Consider the following 18144-nt stretch of genomic DNA (forward strand, 5'->3'; position numbering starts at 1 on the left):
CATAGAAGCAATATGCATACATTTTATATGAGTACAAACAAATACTGCTCACCCAATCAAAGTGAAAAATTACAGCAGCTTAATTATTTATAACAGGGATTGGTAATATTTTAGTTATGTCAAATTTAAAAGAATATTACTTATCAGGCTAACTTCCTGTCCAACAAACAAACATACTCAATGTTTAATAGATGCAAAAAACAAGAATGTGTCCACAGTACACGGATGCCCAACTCACACTATCATTTTCTATGTTTATTGGACCGTGAAATTGGAATAAATTCTCCAATTTGGCATTAAAATTAGAATGATCTTATCAAAGGGAACATGTATACTAAGTTTCAAGTTGATTGGACTTCTACTTTATCAAAAACGACCTTGACCAAAAACTTTAACCTGAAATTTGCACTATCATTTTCTATGTTCAGTGAACCGTAAAATTGGGGTCAAAACTATAATTTGGCATTTAAATTAGAAAGATCATATCATAGGGCACATGTATACTAAGTTTCAAGTTGATTGGACTTCAACTTCATCAAAAACTACCTTGACCAAAAACTTTAACCTGAAGCGGGACAGGCGGACGAACGGACGAACGGACGAACGAACGGACGAACGGACGCACAGACCAGAAAACATAATGTCCCTCTACTATCGTAGGTGGGGCATAATGAAAAGAACTAGTATGATAAAAAGATAATAACATTAAGTGCATACAAATATCTTTTAAATATCAGCCACTTGAAGCTGACTTTTGCAGAAAACAAGATAAACTAAACATAGCTGCAATTTAACTGAAAATAAAATACATATTTTTAAAGAGAGAATATTCAGTCTTATTACCATTAAACCTGAATAAAATAAGAAAGATCTTAAAACTGCAATCAAACATTTCTTACCTCAAAAACAGGTGTGACTGGGTTTCTTCCAACATTATCATCAAATCCTCTCCCTAGTGCTAGTTCTACATGCTGAAACAAAAACTCTTTAAATGTGCTGTTTCCTGGTACAGGAGATGTGGGAAGTGAAGATGACCTTGTTTCTGACCCTGATTGTGAGGAATGTCTGTTGGATTGATATCCTCTACTTCTTGGTGATTCTAGAATAAAAATAAGGTAAAAAGCATAACAAAGGGATTGATATCGCAAACTTTGCCTTTTTTGCAATGTTTTTTATAATTGCTAAAAATTTTCTGAATAAAATTATATAAAAATAAAATTGAGAATGGAAATGGGGAATGTGTCAAAGAGACAACAAACCAACAAAAGAGCAGACAACAGTTGAAGGCCACCAATGTGTCTTTTATGCAGCGGGAAACTCCCCCACCTGGAGGTGTGCTTCAGCTGGCCCCTAAACAAAATTGTGAACTAGTTCAGAGATAATGCACATCATAAAACACACATTAGAAATAACTTTATAACAATTTATAATAGCTTTTGACAAGAATGCATGCTTTTTTTTCAATGAAGCTTTCCTGTTTCAAGAATACTGTTTGCAACTTAAATTCATTTTCAATCATTAAACAATTCTATCAATTTGTAACTAGTTGTAATATGCATTTCTGTTTCATCATTGTGCATATTTATAAAGACATTTTGTCAAATATTCTTGTTTTGTAATGTCATTATTTGTTTTCTAAATGTTGTATGCAAAGGGAGATAATCCTTAGTTGTTTTATAGTAATTCACATTTCCAAATTTTTTCAATAATATACATGTCACTTACCAATACTATTATTCATCCTTAACTGTTGTAGATAGAAACTGACAGGATCTGATATCTCTTCTTTCTTTGTGTGGATGTAAACAAACTCCTGATTGGCTGGCACAGCAAACAACGAATTGTTACTGCAATTACATAAATATATATATACACACTAAATCCCAATGAATAGTAACTATAATGTTAAATCTTTACTTGATTACATTTACATGACCATCACAGTGATTGGGAAGGATGTGCGCCCTGCGCCTATAGCGCATATCGACCATAAATGGCAAGAATGCATGGTATTTTTCTATGAAGCTTTCCTGTTTTAAGAATACTGTTTGCAACTGAAATTCATTTTCAATCATCAAGCAATTCCATCAATTTGTAACAAGTTGTAATATGTATTTCTGTTTCATCATTGTGAATATTTATAAAGACCTGTATTATTATGTAAAACCTGTATTTGAGGTAGGAAATGTTTGATTGCAGTTTTAAGATCTTTTTTAAATTTTTGATGTAAGGTCTGCAAAAAAGTTAACACATAGAGTCCCTAATGTAAGCGCTCAAGTGGCGCACAATATTTTTCACTTCATTTCGAAACATTTAGATATCGTCAAATGGATTTCCGATTGTGTTCACTTCTCTCGTGTTTTACTTTGTCAGATATTTAGAATACTTTTATGCCATTAAAATTTTACCATCTAACCCTTCTTTTCTTCTCATAATTATAATGCATATAGTTTGATAAGTTATTTTCAACATCTTATAAAATCCAGTTGCAAAGATTTTTGTTAAAGAAAATAGGTCTCAATGTTAAATGTATGACAAATCTAGACAGAATCATCTTGCCAATTTTTTAATTGATTATATCTTAAAAAGGACACAGACCTGTACCTCTTTTCTGTTTTTTAAATTCAGTTATTTATATACTATCAATTTATAACAGTTTTAGTTTACTTATTTACATATTACTAATTATCTATAACAGTCTTTTAAAAAGCTTGTTTTTTTTAAACAGAGGAGTTAACATACTTTTTTTCTCTTTTAAATCTTAGATATATTTTATTAATAATCACCAGTTACATCAACCCATACTTAATTCTGATTGGAAAATGCATCTTTGTATTCATAAAAGTGTAGCATTTTAACTCTTTTTAAATTTATTTAAAGAATTTTAAGTGTAACATTATATATTTTTGTACCTAATATTTGTTATGATCCTAGACTTTCTGAGTATCCTGTAGATCTGATCTTCTATTGCATGAACTAACTTCTTTTCAACTGAAAACTTGGTCTAAAAATATAAAAGAATATAAAGATTAAAATTTGCATGTTAAACATACAAAATTCAGTCTAGATTAACATTTTTTGGGGGGAAAGAGAGGGTGTTACATGTATTGAGATTTTTGACATAGAAACTTATAAATGTTTCCTTTCCTTGAAATGTAAAGCTTTCCTGTATATCAAAAAGTAAAATCACAAAAATACTGAACTCAGAGGAAAATAAATTCGGAAAGTCTATAATCACATGCATGGCAAAATCAAATAACAAAACGCATCAAAAACGAATGGACAATAACTGTCATATTCCTGACTTGGTACAGGCATTTTCAAATTAGAAAATGGTGGATTGAACCTGGTTTTATAGCTAGCTAAACCTCTCACTTGTATGACAGTCACATCAAATTCCATTATATTGTCACCGATGCTTGAACAAAACAAACAGACACAATAGTTAAAAAGGTAAAAAAAAATAGGGGTACAGCAGTCAACATTGTGTTATCATCTTAATCACTATAAAAACAACAAATGTAACGAAGAAGCACAAAAAGCTATCATGAACATAAATGCTCTCTCATTCAATAGGAACTCTTCAAAAGCATAATCATTTCATCAGACAGATTTTTTTGAGAAATTCAGTGGAAAGTTGAAATGTCAATGAGAAAAATTTTGTGGTAAATGATTAAAATGATGTTATGATATGGAGTTCTTCTTTCACTTTAAATCTGTATTCTTATTCTAACTAGTGGTACTGACTGCAAAATTTATAAAATGAAACACCATCCCCAAAATAGAGAAATGAAACAAGCCTATGATTTCTCTAGGGAAAGATATAAACAAGGTGGACAAAAATATGTAATTAAAAAATTCTAATCAGGTATTTAGAGGTACTGTAAATTCAGAAATTATTGTGAGGTTTTTATTATTGCGAAAAATGCAACAGAGTTGTAAACGCAATAATTTAAACTCGCATTTTGAAATGTTTTATATGAATTAATCAGGATTTTTCTCAAAATCATAATAATTGAAATCGCAGTTAAGTCTAAAATGACAAAATCGCAATAATAAATGCACGCAATAATTTCTGAATTTACAGTAGGTCCCCTCCAAGGAAGGTAATGACAAAGTTTAGAGTCACTAAACATTGCTAAAGCATCCAATCTAAGAATTTACCGCAGTTTTGTTTTTACTGATGGCACCAGTTTCAACTGGTTCCGTTTTCTTTGTTAATGTTGTTGATTCAAACATGAAGAGCACTCTAGGGGAACAAGGTCTCCCAGAATGGTACCAATCTTTAGAAATGTGAAATCCATGTAGCTGTTCTGTTATACTGTGTAACAACTTTAATCTAGAAATAAGTGAATAAACTGTTAATTTAACATTTTCTCATTCATTTAATTCATAAGGTTAGAAAAATTATATGACTAATATTTTACAAATTTTCAACATGGTGATGTCTATTTGTTAGATAAGAGTAATTTATCAAACTAATTTTCCCCAATGCCTCATCACTTGATTTTAAAATTTATCAAAATACATGCATGTATAAAAGAAAAGTAACACAAAAAAAAGACATATGAGAAGCAAGATCTTCTTATCCTTTGAGGCAACCCATGATAACATCATATTTTTTAAGCATGATATTTGTTGCTCTGTCTTTCCAGTTTTATGTTGTGTTTGTATACGGGTCTGTTTACGATTTATTTTGTTTTTTGCCGTGATTTTGTTGGTCTCTTTATTGTTACAAGGAAATGTTCTTGCCTGTGTAACCTTGTACCTTTAGAGTTGAGGGTGAAAAAAACATTTTGGTATAAAATTGTCCAAAATTAATTTGATTTGCTATGTTTGAAGCTGTTATATATAACCAATTTGGACACTCTTTCTTCAAAACCCTAGATTCCCCCTGGTATAAACATAATACTTGATCTAGAGGTTAACATAATGGTTAAAATTGCACTTCTATTGCTGAAAATACAGGAAGCAATGTACCGATCAAAGGTATTTGGCAAAAATAAAATCCTAAATAACAAGAATGTGTCCAAAGTACATGGATGCCCCACTCACACTCTCATTTTCTATGTTTAGTGGACCGTGAAATTGGAGTAAAAACTCTTTATCATAGGGAACATGTATACAAAGTTTCAAGTTGATCGTAGGTGGGGCATAATAAAGAAATCCTTGAATAACCATACCTGATAGTATCAATAGTTCTGAATAGTCTGACATAACTAACATCAAAAGAGGCTCCTGGATGAGATAGCTGAAAATAAAGATTCATTATTATTCATGGAATAGCATTTCTCATGGATTTTAATGGTATAGCTAAAAACAAATTTAAATGGTCAACAAGTACTAATTATCTTTATATTTTGTATGCAGAATTTGTCAAAACCAAGAATTCTGGTTTGCACAGAAATTAAAATGTTCCTCCATCAATGTAAATTGTGATCCTAAAAAATAAATGAACCCACAGCATATAAAGTTAACACAATGAAATGTTTCTCTGGCTTTGTGGGTTATTATATTTGATTAAAGTTTTTGATATATAATAGGCTCCCTGGAGGCTAATTTATTCATCTTGTACCATAAACTCATCATAGATACCAGGACTAAATTTAGTATATACGCCAGACGCGCGTTTCATCTACAAAAGACTCATCAGTGACCCTCGAATCCCAAAAAGTTAAAAAGGCCAAATAAAGTACGAAGTTAAAGAGCATTGACATTTCAGAATAAAGTTCAATTCAGAAGCAATTCAGACGGTAATTAGAAGAACCAATCATAGTTTGCTTTGATTTCCCAATAAAATTTATAAACTTAATACCTAAGTATCATTCACTCATAAATTGGCTCGAATGTTCATTATGAACATGTATGCGTTCAACCTTTTCAGAGGAGAAGATTTTCCAAATGCAAAAAAACAGCCTTTAAAGGGACAATCCCCCAACATTAGTTATCCAACTATCAAAGGTATATATATAAATCTTGTTTTCATGATAATTTATGCAATATTTGATTTCAATTAGCTACAACTTTGGAATAATACCCAAAGCTTGAGAAATTTGCTAAAAAATAAAATATCAGACTATAATTTTGCAAATTGAATTATGATTAGGGGCCTAGAGTCACAATATGGTTAATAAATAGATCTTTTTAAAAGTCCCACTCCTTACTCTGCCTTGCTGGTAAGGGCCCCTTGTTTTCCCAATTCTGGATTTTTATTTATCATGTTTATTTGTGTACACAAATATAAACTTACAATAATGATATGTGATATAGAGAAGAGCCACAACAGGGTTTTAGCATGTCTGTATTCTTCTTTCTGCCACATGTTAAAAAAGTCCTGAAAAGATAATTGAAAGTAAAATCAATGAAAAAAATATTTACAAGTTTTATAAAATTCTGGGTGCATAGAAGCATACAACATGTCTTTACTTGACTCATTGTATATATGTATGAAGGAATCTTAGCAATACTAAGCATGCTAAGATGACTCTAAACCATTCAAGTAAAATCTTCAGGAAATTTAAAAATGTTAACTTCTGTATTTTAAAACATTTTGGTCAATGACAAGTAGATTTAATAACAATTAGATTATCTCAGCTTGTTCTAATAGATTTACTGTGACAATTAGGTTGCATTCAATTTGAAAACAAAAATCCATTGTTATTTAGCTATTTATTCATACTGTTCAGTCAATTTTTAAAAGCCATGAACTAATATTTCTGACACAAAAATATTACAAGCACCACTAAACGGCCACAAATGCAGTATTCTCTCTAGGACCTTTCATCATCTTGATAATAAGATGCTTTATTTCTTGAATGTGATATCTGAATTGAATTTTTCATAGGTTGTGTTATGGATGTGATGCTATGTTTTTAGAAACCAAGTTGGTATTCCAAATTTCCCTTTTTATAGGATCTGGGGAAAACACTGCAATGGACAAAATGACAGACACCAAATATCTTTTAAATTTGTTGACAACTGACCTCTAAAAATTATGGATGTTATTATGGTTATAAACAAAACTTAGTCTTGGTCATTTAACATTTTGCAAATATTTTATTTACACAAAACGAAATAACTCTAGACACGTTTACCTGATCAACATCTTGATTTATAAGTCTTTGGCACTGTACAGCCAATCTGTATGTATCATACATACATGTATGGTGTAAATACACAACTTGACTTTCTGCATCATAGAAACACTCAACTGCATCCTACAAAATATGAAAATTTCAAATGAAGGAAATACTTAAATTTCATATGTATATGTGGTATCTATTATAATACCTTGTAAGAAGATAAATTGTGAAACATTTAATTTGTGAAAATAGTCCAGAAATTGTATTATCTTATAATTCAATTCATGACAGAATTCAGTTTTTATCCACTGACCCGAGTGCAAGTGGTTTTTATCTAGAAAAAAAAATAAAATCACAAGGGACCATACACAGCATAGTTTTGCTCACAGCTCAGTGCATATCAAGGGTTGGAAGAAAGGGGTGTGAAATTGCCTGTACGTTACGATGAAAGTAACACATAGCAATCTTCAGAAAGTTGAGATTTGTATATATAAATAAGTTGATGTAGCTGAAATATCAATATGGTTAGTTCTTTCAGTATGTTGACTTTTCTAGTAGAAGTAGTTTAAATTCATCCACCAGTTCAAAGTTATTGTGAACAATATTGGGATTTTTTCAGAACTCAGTGGATGTCACGTCATCTTTAAATCTAAAGAAAAACAATTTTTTTAGCTGACATTGTTAGGATTTTGCCCTTCAAACCACAAATCCTGGACATATGCCTAGAGTATTGGCCAATCAATTGTAGATAATAAAAAAAAATAGATGTGACAAAGCGACACGAATTGCTCCTTCTCAAAAAGTTGAAAAATCTACAATTTCAATAACATTTGTGGACACAAACATGATGGTAGTCTCACATATCATAAATCAGCTCAAAATCTGGAGGCGATAGAAAAAAGTCTGAAAAACTGTGATTTTCAACAATTTTTAAAGTTGTAAACCCTTAATTTTGGCAAAAATCAGCAGAGCGGAACTAAACTTACACTTGAACTGTAACTCATCGTGGTTTTCAACAATTTATCAAAGTCGTTAGCCAGTATTTTCAACAAAAATTAGCTGAGCGGAACAGAACTTAAACTTGATCTGTAACTCATCTAGGTTAACTCACATACCAAAAATCAGACCAATATCAGAAAGCGTTTAGAAAAAAGTCTATAACTGTGATTTTCAACAGTTTATCAAAGTCCATAGCCCGTAATTTTGGCAACAATTAGCGGAGCGGAACAAAACTTAAACTTGATCTGTAACTCATCATGGTTAAGTCACATACCAAAAATCAGCCCAATATCTGAAGGCGTTTAGAAAAAACTATGTATAATGGTTTGTTGCGGAATGAAGGACAAGTGTAAAACTATATAGCACTGACAACTTCGTTGCAGGGCCATAAAAATTGCTGAAAAATGTACAATGTTGTTTTCATGCTTGAAAATTTTAACTCAAATACCAATGATTATCTTTCTGGCATGTACTGTTTTAAAATTCAGTGTAGCGCAATCGGTAGCTTTTTGTTGTTTGTTTGCTGTCAATCTAATGTTTAACATTTTCTTTAATTCATCATCAATAAAATCACCAGCTTAATAACAAACCTGCTGTATCAGCTCTTCTGGAACATTCAACAGACCCTGAAATATATAAAAAAAGATATCTGTTGTAAATGTTGTAAATGCCAAACCGAGAAAAAACACAATTTACTTTTATTCTCATATATATATATGGGAGAAAACAAAATAGAAACATACAAATGAAGACCTGTTGGTGACCTTCTGCTGTTGTCTTCTCTATGGTCGGGTTGTTGTCTCTTTGGCACATTCCCCATTTCCATTCTCAATTTTAAATGTACATGATAGCAAAGGATAGTATGTACGGCTGGTTTAAAAAATGCATATACATATATATGTTAACCAGTGTCATAAGAGTTGACTATCCATTTAAGGTATTAAACAACTAATATACATGAAATGAAAAACTGAATGGTTCATGACAAATACAGGCCTCATCATCCCTTTTCCTCGTCTACAAAAGTTTTAACCATACCTTGAACACATCTTTGTCTAACACAGGATTAAATACTGATGCCTTCGATGCAAATGGATTGTGTCGACCTTTACCAATGACTGAAACAACACACACCTTATTGTCTTTGTTTGGTAAGGATCTGAAATAAAGATTGTTAGATTACATAAATGCAATGAGGGATATTTACCCTTCATACAACATGTACAAGGTTTCATAGGCCTTTGAAATATGGTGTAAAATAAAGAAATAACATGCATCTTCAATCGTGCTAATTATCATGATTCTGGACTTTTGACCTTTTATATATATATATGTAAATAGTGTACTTATATCATGTAAATATATAGAAATGGACTTCAATGTTTTTTCTGTGTATTTTGCATTATATTTTGCAAAATTTATATATATATAATGTTGTTGTCAATTTAGACTTGTTTATATATATTTATATATATGAATTTAAATATGGTGAACCAACACCTGAGGTAGTAATCCTGTGGTTGGGCATTTGGGTAATAGCGGGTAGATACCACACAGTTTTCACAGTGGTCTTTCACTATAAAAGTAAATAATCCACAATTAAGACATCAACACCTTGTTGTCTTTATTGTCGTATGTTTATATATAATTCAATAATGGATGTAACGCGCAGGGGCTTAGCTGCCGTTAGGTACTTTAGGCACGTGCCTACACATAATTTTTTCACAAATATGTTTTTTTATTAAAAAAGTATAAAACAATGTTATCTGTAGATAAAAGCTGGTGAAGTTGTCAAAACTCTTTTATTATCGAATGTCATGTGTACACTAGTCCTTAGTGAATGGAATATTGGCATGGATAGAGTTGAATATTTTTACGATTTTACCTATATAGAAACTATAAACTAGAACTTTGGATCAGATCATTTCACTTCTATCAACAAAAACTCGAATGAACCTCAACTTAGACCCATGTGTATTTTTTTATTAGTTGTTGTTAGTTTTCAACTAGCTTTCCACTTTGTCTTCACTTTTGTCTGTACTCTCAAATCTGCGTGTAATCATTGGTAATGGCCACAATTATCAATGATTATTCAAAATTCCTAAGCAGGTAGGGATTTTACAGTAGAGGATATAAAGAAATATGAATTTCTTGAATTTTGTTAGGCATCGACTATGCCTGTATGTGTTTGTGTGGCTAGGTTGAAGGCTTACAATGTAAGATTCAAAAGATTGATGGTTGATGTCTAGCCAAACAGGGTGTACTGCTTAATCAAAGGGATACACTGATCTACGCTGTGCAATGCATATTGTAAATATTGTTAAATACTTTTTGTATATTACAGATTGTACTGCATTATTTAATTCACCAGTCAGATTTAATGGTACATTATTCATAATTCTTCGAACTTTTCATCGTGTATATTATAATTATCATGATTAAATAACCAGTAAATTAAATTTTTTTGTACATATAGTTTTGCAGCTAAAACATTGTAAAATGCTGAAAACCGTTTTCCTTCAAGGGGCGAATGAACCCCCTATCTGGGCTCTGGCCTTGACCTGATGACGGCCTTAAACAGCCCGCAGACCCCCTGCCGATTGGTACCTACAGTTGACTGAATACCTAGCTATGCCCCTGACGCGTCTTCTGATTGGATGACGTTGTTTATATGTTTATCAGCACATAGACATAATTTTGTATTGTGACTTTGACATCATCAACGTTTTTTTATGGTTTACTCTGGTTAAACATGGATTTTAGAATTAAATTATAAGAAATGACTGTAATATCTTTTCAGTCTATTTTAGAAACAACAGAAAAAATGTGGTGCACACTTTAAAATAACCTGCTATCCTTAAGGGCATACGATACAGTTACAGGGGAGGTAATGACGTTGCTAACGTAAAATGTTATTTTCGCGACGTCAAACTATGACATATCGGGAAAAGATGCATTTTTCGATTGATTTTTATCATTTAAACTGATTTAATTTGAAAACGAGTGCATGGACCCCTAATTTTTTAAACGGCTATTTGTTTCATTTTGCAAAGTGATTATGTGACCCAAATTTTATAAAACTGTAAATAGCGCAATTTTTTTAATTTTGATAAACATGAAGCAAAAAATGACGTTTTTTTCCCTCTATTCATGAACATTTGATAACTATGAGTTATTTCTGAATAAAAATTGCATGATTTTTAATGATACTTATAAAATACAGAAATTTCCGATTTTTTAACAAAAAACAATTTGTGTTTATCTTTTGAAACAAAAAAGTTACGTCTTTCTTTCGAAAAAGAAAATACGGACACAAATCTGAATTTTGAGCAAATATACAAAATTTCGACCTCATTTTACTCAAAAAGTAGCACATGAAGGTATAATTTTTATTACATATTTGATTTAATCAGGTAAAAAAGAGCCTATATGCAAATTTTCATCAACTTGTAAATACAGGTTCAAAACTGTATCGTATGCCCTTAAATATACACTATTGGTTCAAATTGGTGCTTATTAAAACCAGCTGCATAAGTTTGCACCTGTCTTATGTCAGATCCTGATGTTCAGTGGTTGTTGTTTGTTGATGTGATTCATAAGAGTGAACGATTTTACACTAGTAATTTGGGGGCATTTCAAGCTTGCTGTTTGGTGTGAGTCAAGGTTCTATGTTGAAAGTATTACTTTGACATATAATGGTTTACTTTCACAAATTGTTATTTTGGAAATGTTGGACGGAGCTGTCTCATTAGCACTCATACCATCTCACATCTGCTTATATCTATGGAAATAGAAACATCATCATGATCATAGTGTCTTCACACTAAAAAAAAAAATATCATCATAATCATGATGATCATGATAACCAATGAAAAAAGATTACCATAGTATGGCTAATATAACATTCCATAAATTGAAATAGAAAACAGAAGTCCCTGTAAAGATGTAAAAGATGTATACTTTTGTATATGTGTTCCCTAAAAACAGGGAATATCAAACTTTTACTGACTGCTGCCCAACCTGTTAGAATGTGTCAAAAACATAAAAAGGAGTTTTAGATTGACTGAACATGCTGAACAGGAATCTGCCAAAAAATATCTTTAGCTTGATCTAGACAGAGTTTCTAATTTGGGTCACACAGATGGCTATACGACATATGTAGATAATCATGATAATACATACAGAAATTATATCAACATGAACATATTTTTTTCTGTATAAATGTATGTACTTTGAGACTCCCTAAGGATTAATGGAGATGTGTCCTTTACAATATCATCCCACTGCCAGAACAATCCCCACACAACACCGCCCAAGGGAACGTGTAGGACAACGGGAAGTCTGTTATTATGGTGGAGAAAGCCGAAGTACTCGGAGAGTACCACCGGGCTTCTCAGCGAGAACAGACAACCCGAAGAGATTTCAGAAGATTGATATACAGGTCAAGCTGGGAACAACTTTGACCTACCGAGGCCCTCGAAGTATCCAAGCTAGTTTAAACTCCGGTCTGGATACCAGAGATGTGTGTGAGAGGGTGAAAATCAACCTTCTGATGTAAATGTACTGACATTTTTAGCATCCCGAGTGAGGATCGAACTCGGGACCTTCAGCACTATTGCCATCGGTCTTAACCACTAGACCACAAACTCACATACTGATCTGTTCTATCGATGTTATTTGACTCTGTCATTTGGCATTTCGGATATAAGCATACTCCGCTTTATTGCATAATTTTGTCTGACAAATAGGCTGTGCAAATAACCGGAATCTACTGTATACATGTATATATGTTGTCACAGCTGTTATTTATATTTTTCTGTCACAATAACAATATTTAAGGGCATTACTTTTCCGATAACTGAATTGAATTAAATTTCATTGTTGATAATGTAACGGGAGTGGAAGTTTCCACTGGCTTCATTTTCCCGTTGTCTACCCAAGTTCTGGGATATCGGACAAAGTACATAAAACTATGTGAATATAAACAAGATGTTTATTTTAAAGACATATATACGATATATGGTTAAACATAAGTTTACATCAAAGCGCTGTAAGCGCTGAAGGCAGTTAACCAAAAACCAAGGCAACCAATTATGAAAACTGTGGCAATGTTGCCTCAACATTAAACATTCATATAAAGTACATTCATGTTTATCTAATGATTTATTTATTAAGGCAAATAATTTATATGTTATCAAGGTTTCAAAAGCAATGCATATATCAATGTATATTTTTTTATGGTGAGTCTGCAGTGGTACAAGTTCCCAATGATTGCAATTGTTCTACTTGGTAGTTAACCTTGGTTTTATTTGACTGCTAGAAGTTCAAGTTGACTTAGTATGAACATGTAATAGTATGAATGAACTGGTTTCCCTGGAAAGAAAACTGAGTTTGTGTTCTATAGTACAAAGTTATGAGACACGAATCAGACAAATGTTCACTACAACAGGGATCAAAGGTGAGGTCTGACTGACCTGCCCACAGTAAATGTAAATGATTTGTTATTTTGTCCCATACATATGAATATATATAATTTTAGGGGTGGGGATCTCAACGGTTTTCAAGTTCTCAAACAGGTAGGGGTAGGCAGAGGATTTAGGGGGGTAGGGGGCCCGCCCCCCCCCCCTTTTTGGGAAAAAAATTGGTTGCTTATATAGGGAATTACTGAAGCGTGACTGGAGCGGGCCCCCACTTATGAAAATTTCTGGATCCGTTACTGGGGGTAGGGTGAGCCAAGGGACTTCCCCTACATTTCATTTTATTTGTTATATTGTCCCATACATGAATATATGTGGTTTAGGGGTGGGGATCTCATTGGTTTCCAAGTTCTCAAACAGGAGGGGTAGGGTGACCCCAGGGACTCCATCTATATTTCATTTAATTAGTTATATTGGCCCATACATGAGTATCTCAACCGTTTCCAAGTTCTCAAACAGGAGGGTTGGGGTGACCCAAGGGACTTCCCCTATATTTTATTTGATTTGTTATATTGTCCCATACATGAGTATATATGGTTTAGGGGTAAGGATCTTGACCATTTCCAAGTTCTCAAACAGAAGGGTGTACAGTGACCTCAGGGACTCCCCCTATCTTTCATTTGAATTGTTATATTTTCCCGTACATGAATATATGGTAGGGTGGCGATCTCAACGGGTTTTAAATTCTCAAACAGGAGGGGGTGGGGTGACCCAAGGGACTCCCCCTATATTTCATCTGATTTGTTATATTGTCCTATACATGAATATATATGGTTTAGGGGTGGGGATCTGGACCATTTTTAAATTCTAAAACAGGAAGGGTGGGGTGACCCCCAGCGAATCTTCCTATATTTCATTTGATTTTTCATATTGTCACAAACATGAATATATATATGGTTAAGGGGTGTGGATCTCGACCGTTTCCAAGTTCTCAAACAGGAGGGGGTGGGGTAACTCCAGGGACTCCCCTATATTTCATTTTATTTATTATATTGTCCTATACTTGAATATATGCAGGGGCGGATTCAGGGGGGGGGGGGGTGTTGCGGGCTTGCACCCCCTTAAATTTGCAAAGCATGGGTTGTTCTCAGCTTAATAAAGACTATTCCGATAATTTTACCTCAAATTCTTTTAGCCTCGCTCTGCTCGGCGAAAATTTAAGTTTGTGCCCCTCCTATCCTAAAATCCTGGATCTGCCCCTCATATGGTTTAGGGGTGGGGAGCTCGACCATTTCCAAGTTATCAAACATGAGGGGTAGGGTGGCCCAAAGAATGCCACCTATATATCATATGATTTACTTCAATTAGGTATATATAATATAGTTGCATTATTTGTGAAAATAAAGAAACTTTCAGCTACTTTAATTGACCCTTCAAAATTGAGAAAAACAAATAACCCTTCGAAATTGCAGTAATATGTTTACACTTTAAAAGCATCTCACATTGAGAAAAACAAATAACCCTTCGAAATTGCAGTAATATGTTTACACTTTAAAAGCATCTCACATGCATTATCATCATTTATCACTGATAAAGAAAATTTAGACTGTGACCATGAACATGTATATTGTTAGATATACTGTTCCCAGCTGTCACGTTGTATTGAATTTTTAAATTAAAATTTGTCAAAAAGTAATTTTGAGTTTCTGTATAAAATATTTTTCTGCTTTTTCTTTCTTTTACATATATCTTTTGGTTTACAATTCTAGTGTTTATATTCATTTACCATGCATAGATTTATTTTTTCACCTGCTTTGATTTATTTTGTAAATGATCGCCAAACCCGGAATTATCCTTTTCCGCTTCCGGAATCGGATCCGATATTGTAAAATTTTGTCTTCACGGCCGCCATTGTTATGTGTTTACAATGTTGTTTTTGTCAATCAGATACGATTTTACGGCGATTTTCTGTATAAAGCTAGCGGTTAAACAAAATGAACATCGCTGTCATGAATAATAATGATAAAAAATAAGTTTTTAGCTCGTTTAATTAGAGACTTTGGTGACTTGCATGAAAGTAATTTCTTATTTTCTTTCAAGTGGAAGGTGACTACGTCGGGCGTAGCTAGAAACCAACTATCCTAGTCGAAATTCCGCTTGCAAAAGTGGAAGGTCGCGGACCTCGGACCACCACTAATTTGCACACCTGCCTCCAAATTGAAAAGCTACGAAAATTTCTTTTTCTAATTTGAAATTGCCGCCAACAGCGTGAACAGTTGAACTTATTATATAATAGACTACTGACGTAATTGTACTACGTATTGATGACAAACAATATCCCTACGACTTTTGCCATTTGGGAAATCTAAACTACTTGTCTTAAGAGATTTTCGGCGATTAAATATTTCATACAATAGTTCTTTGACATCTTAGCTAAAAGCACAAGTCATAATGAACTACACAAGGATTCTTAATAAGCACTACTTCCTATGTGTAACTTCAAAACTTTTGGATAAATCGACGATCATTTAAGGTTTTTCTGGTCATATTTTTTGTAATCCAGAATAAAAAGTATTAAAAAAGTGTTCAATTAGTTATATATAACATAGTAGCGAGTTAGATAATAACAATGGCAAGTATTTCAGCATTTATTGGGTAGAACACAAATCTAGGGCGCTCGCATAATGCAGCTTAACTGCATAATAAATAAATATACGGTGGTGGCTAGTCTACTTGTATAAATAAAGGTTCCATATTCGCAAGCCAAAGTATGAGCATCTGCTCATTTCAAATCCTTAGTGTAGACTGCCCAGAACCCAGTGAGTGACGTCATACTTATAGTTCCTATGGACAACTAGTCCGGCCGGGCACGTGCCAGAACAGGAAGTCCCGACAAGGATAAATTCATGGCCGGTCTCAGAAGAAAGAGTTACGGAACTATAAGTAATTCTAAAGTTAACCAATTTCCCCAAATAAATAGAATATAGACAAGTAAACAAAGTGACCACCATTACACTCCCTCTCTCTTAAGACATAATGTGCCCACACATTAGTCCAAAGATCGGTGAGGTATACTTACCAAAATTTAGAATACAGACACATATAATTATCAACAAAAATTAATTTACTGTTAATGTCATATAATAATTATAATTTGAAAAATAGTTCAAGATATTCGGTCATTCACATGTTCAAAAGTCACAAATACATCACGAGACATCACCACGGAGTACGCTAAAGGAATCCAATTATAAAGTTAACCAATTTCCCCAAATAAATAGAATATAGACAAGTAAACAAAGTGACCACCATTACAATAAGATATGGCGCAAACTGCGTTCCATAGATATTTTCCATAGCGACGTCACACCACATCTTACAATAGTGTATTATGTATGTGGACTTGCCTTTCTTTTCGAGCTAAGATTTATTTACATTTGAAAACGTGCTATTAATGAACCGAGGGGATGAAGTTGGGGTTGTTTTGGGAGTAAGGAAAAGTAGGCTAAAATCGGAAAATATTATTTTAAATGTTGTAAAATGTCTGAAAACTTGAAATGTTGAAATTAATGTTTGCTTGATGCAGGTTTTTATTCTGTCCTTGAAATACCAACAAATTAAAAACATGTGCGATTTCGCGAACTACTTTTATTTTAACCACTCGCATTGCTATTGAGTTAAAAAAAAAAAGATTACTATCTAGAACGGATGACTACACGATACCGTTACATTATACGCATAGCATGAAAGAGGGGGGATAGGATTGGTCCTGATCCCGAAATCCCGGGCTTAAAAACACGAAATCCCGAATTTAAATAAAGTAAATCCCGACATCCCGAAATCCAAAAAAAAGAATTCCCGGATCCCGAAAGGGTCAATCCCGAAATCCCGAGCTTAAATAAAGGCAACAGTAGTATACCGCTGTTCAAAACTCATAAATCCATGGACAAAAAACAAAATCGGGATAACAAACTAAAACCGAGGGAAACGCATTAAATATAAGAGGAGAACAACGACATAACACTAAAATGTAACACATATAGACAAAATCCCACGAGAATAACAAATATAACATATATATATAACATCAAAACCAAATACATGAATTTGGGATAGACAAGTACCGTGACACGTCTTATCGCAATGTGAATTTACACTCAAAAATAAGAGAAAACAAACGACACAACGTTATAATGTAATACACACAGAAACGAACTATAATATAACAATGACCATATTCCTGACTTGGTACAGGGCATTTTTAAAGGAAAAAACACCCGATCCCGGAGTCCCGATAAAGGTCCTATCCCCATTCATGAAAGCAATTGCTTTTAAAAAAAGAAAAATCTCTGACCCAAAAGTATAGGCATAGAAATTATATATACATAATTTCAGCAATCAAAAAGATGACAGAAGCAGAATATGCGGACAGTCGCCTGACAGAATGGAGATTGTAGCTCAAGATTGAAACGATGACATACAGAATTAGGAGTAAGATTGTAATGTCTTATATGACTTTCTACATATTTAAATACAGTGAAATTATTACTGAAAATCAAAATCCAGTGGAAACTGAAAAATATCCATGGGCGCCGACATCTTGAACTGGTTACAATCCGATTTTCGGAAACCAGTTCTGTCAACGA

At 33.0% G+C, this 18144-nt stretch overlaps 1 protein-coding gene across 1 annotated transcript in view; it reads right to left on the reverse strand.

Moving 5' to 3' along the window:
* LOC143057229 (nonsense-mediated mRNA decay factor SMG8-like) overlaps positions 1 to 18118 on the reverse strand; it is a 29983-nt gene extending 11865 nt beyond the window's left edge. The window contains exons 1-10 of the mRNA XM_076230492.1: positions 18048 to 18118; positions 9120 to 9240; positions 8672 to 8707; positions 7095 to 7217; positions 6251 to 6334; positions 5184 to 5251; positions 4165 to 4339; positions 2913 to 3004; positions 1726 to 1847; positions 900 to 1099 (exon numbers count right to left, since the gene is read on the reverse strand). Of these exons, the coding sequence (XP_076086607.1) occupies positions 900 to 1099; positions 1726 to 1847; positions 2913 to 3004; positions 4165 to 4339; positions 5184 to 5251; positions 6251 to 6334; positions 7095 to 7217; positions 8672 to 8707; positions 9120 to 9240; positions 18048 to 18097 (1071 nt within the window). The 5' untranslated portion in view covers positions 18098 to 18118. The remainder of the gene's footprint in view (positions 1 to 899; positions 1100 to 1725; positions 1848 to 2912; positions 3005 to 4164; positions 4340 to 5183; positions 5252 to 6250; positions 6335 to 7094; positions 7218 to 8671; positions 8708 to 9119; positions 9241 to 18047) is intronic.
* Between the last annotated feature and the right edge of the window lie 26 nt (positions 18119 to 18144).

The sequence above is a fragment of the Mytilus galloprovincialis genome, chromosome 13, assembly GCF_965363235.1.
Source record: "Mytilus galloprovincialis chromosome 13, xbMytGall1.hap1.1, whole genome shotgun sequence".
NCBI lineage: Eukaryota > Metazoa > Mollusca > Bivalvia > Mytilida > Mytilidae > Mytilus > Mytilus galloprovincialis.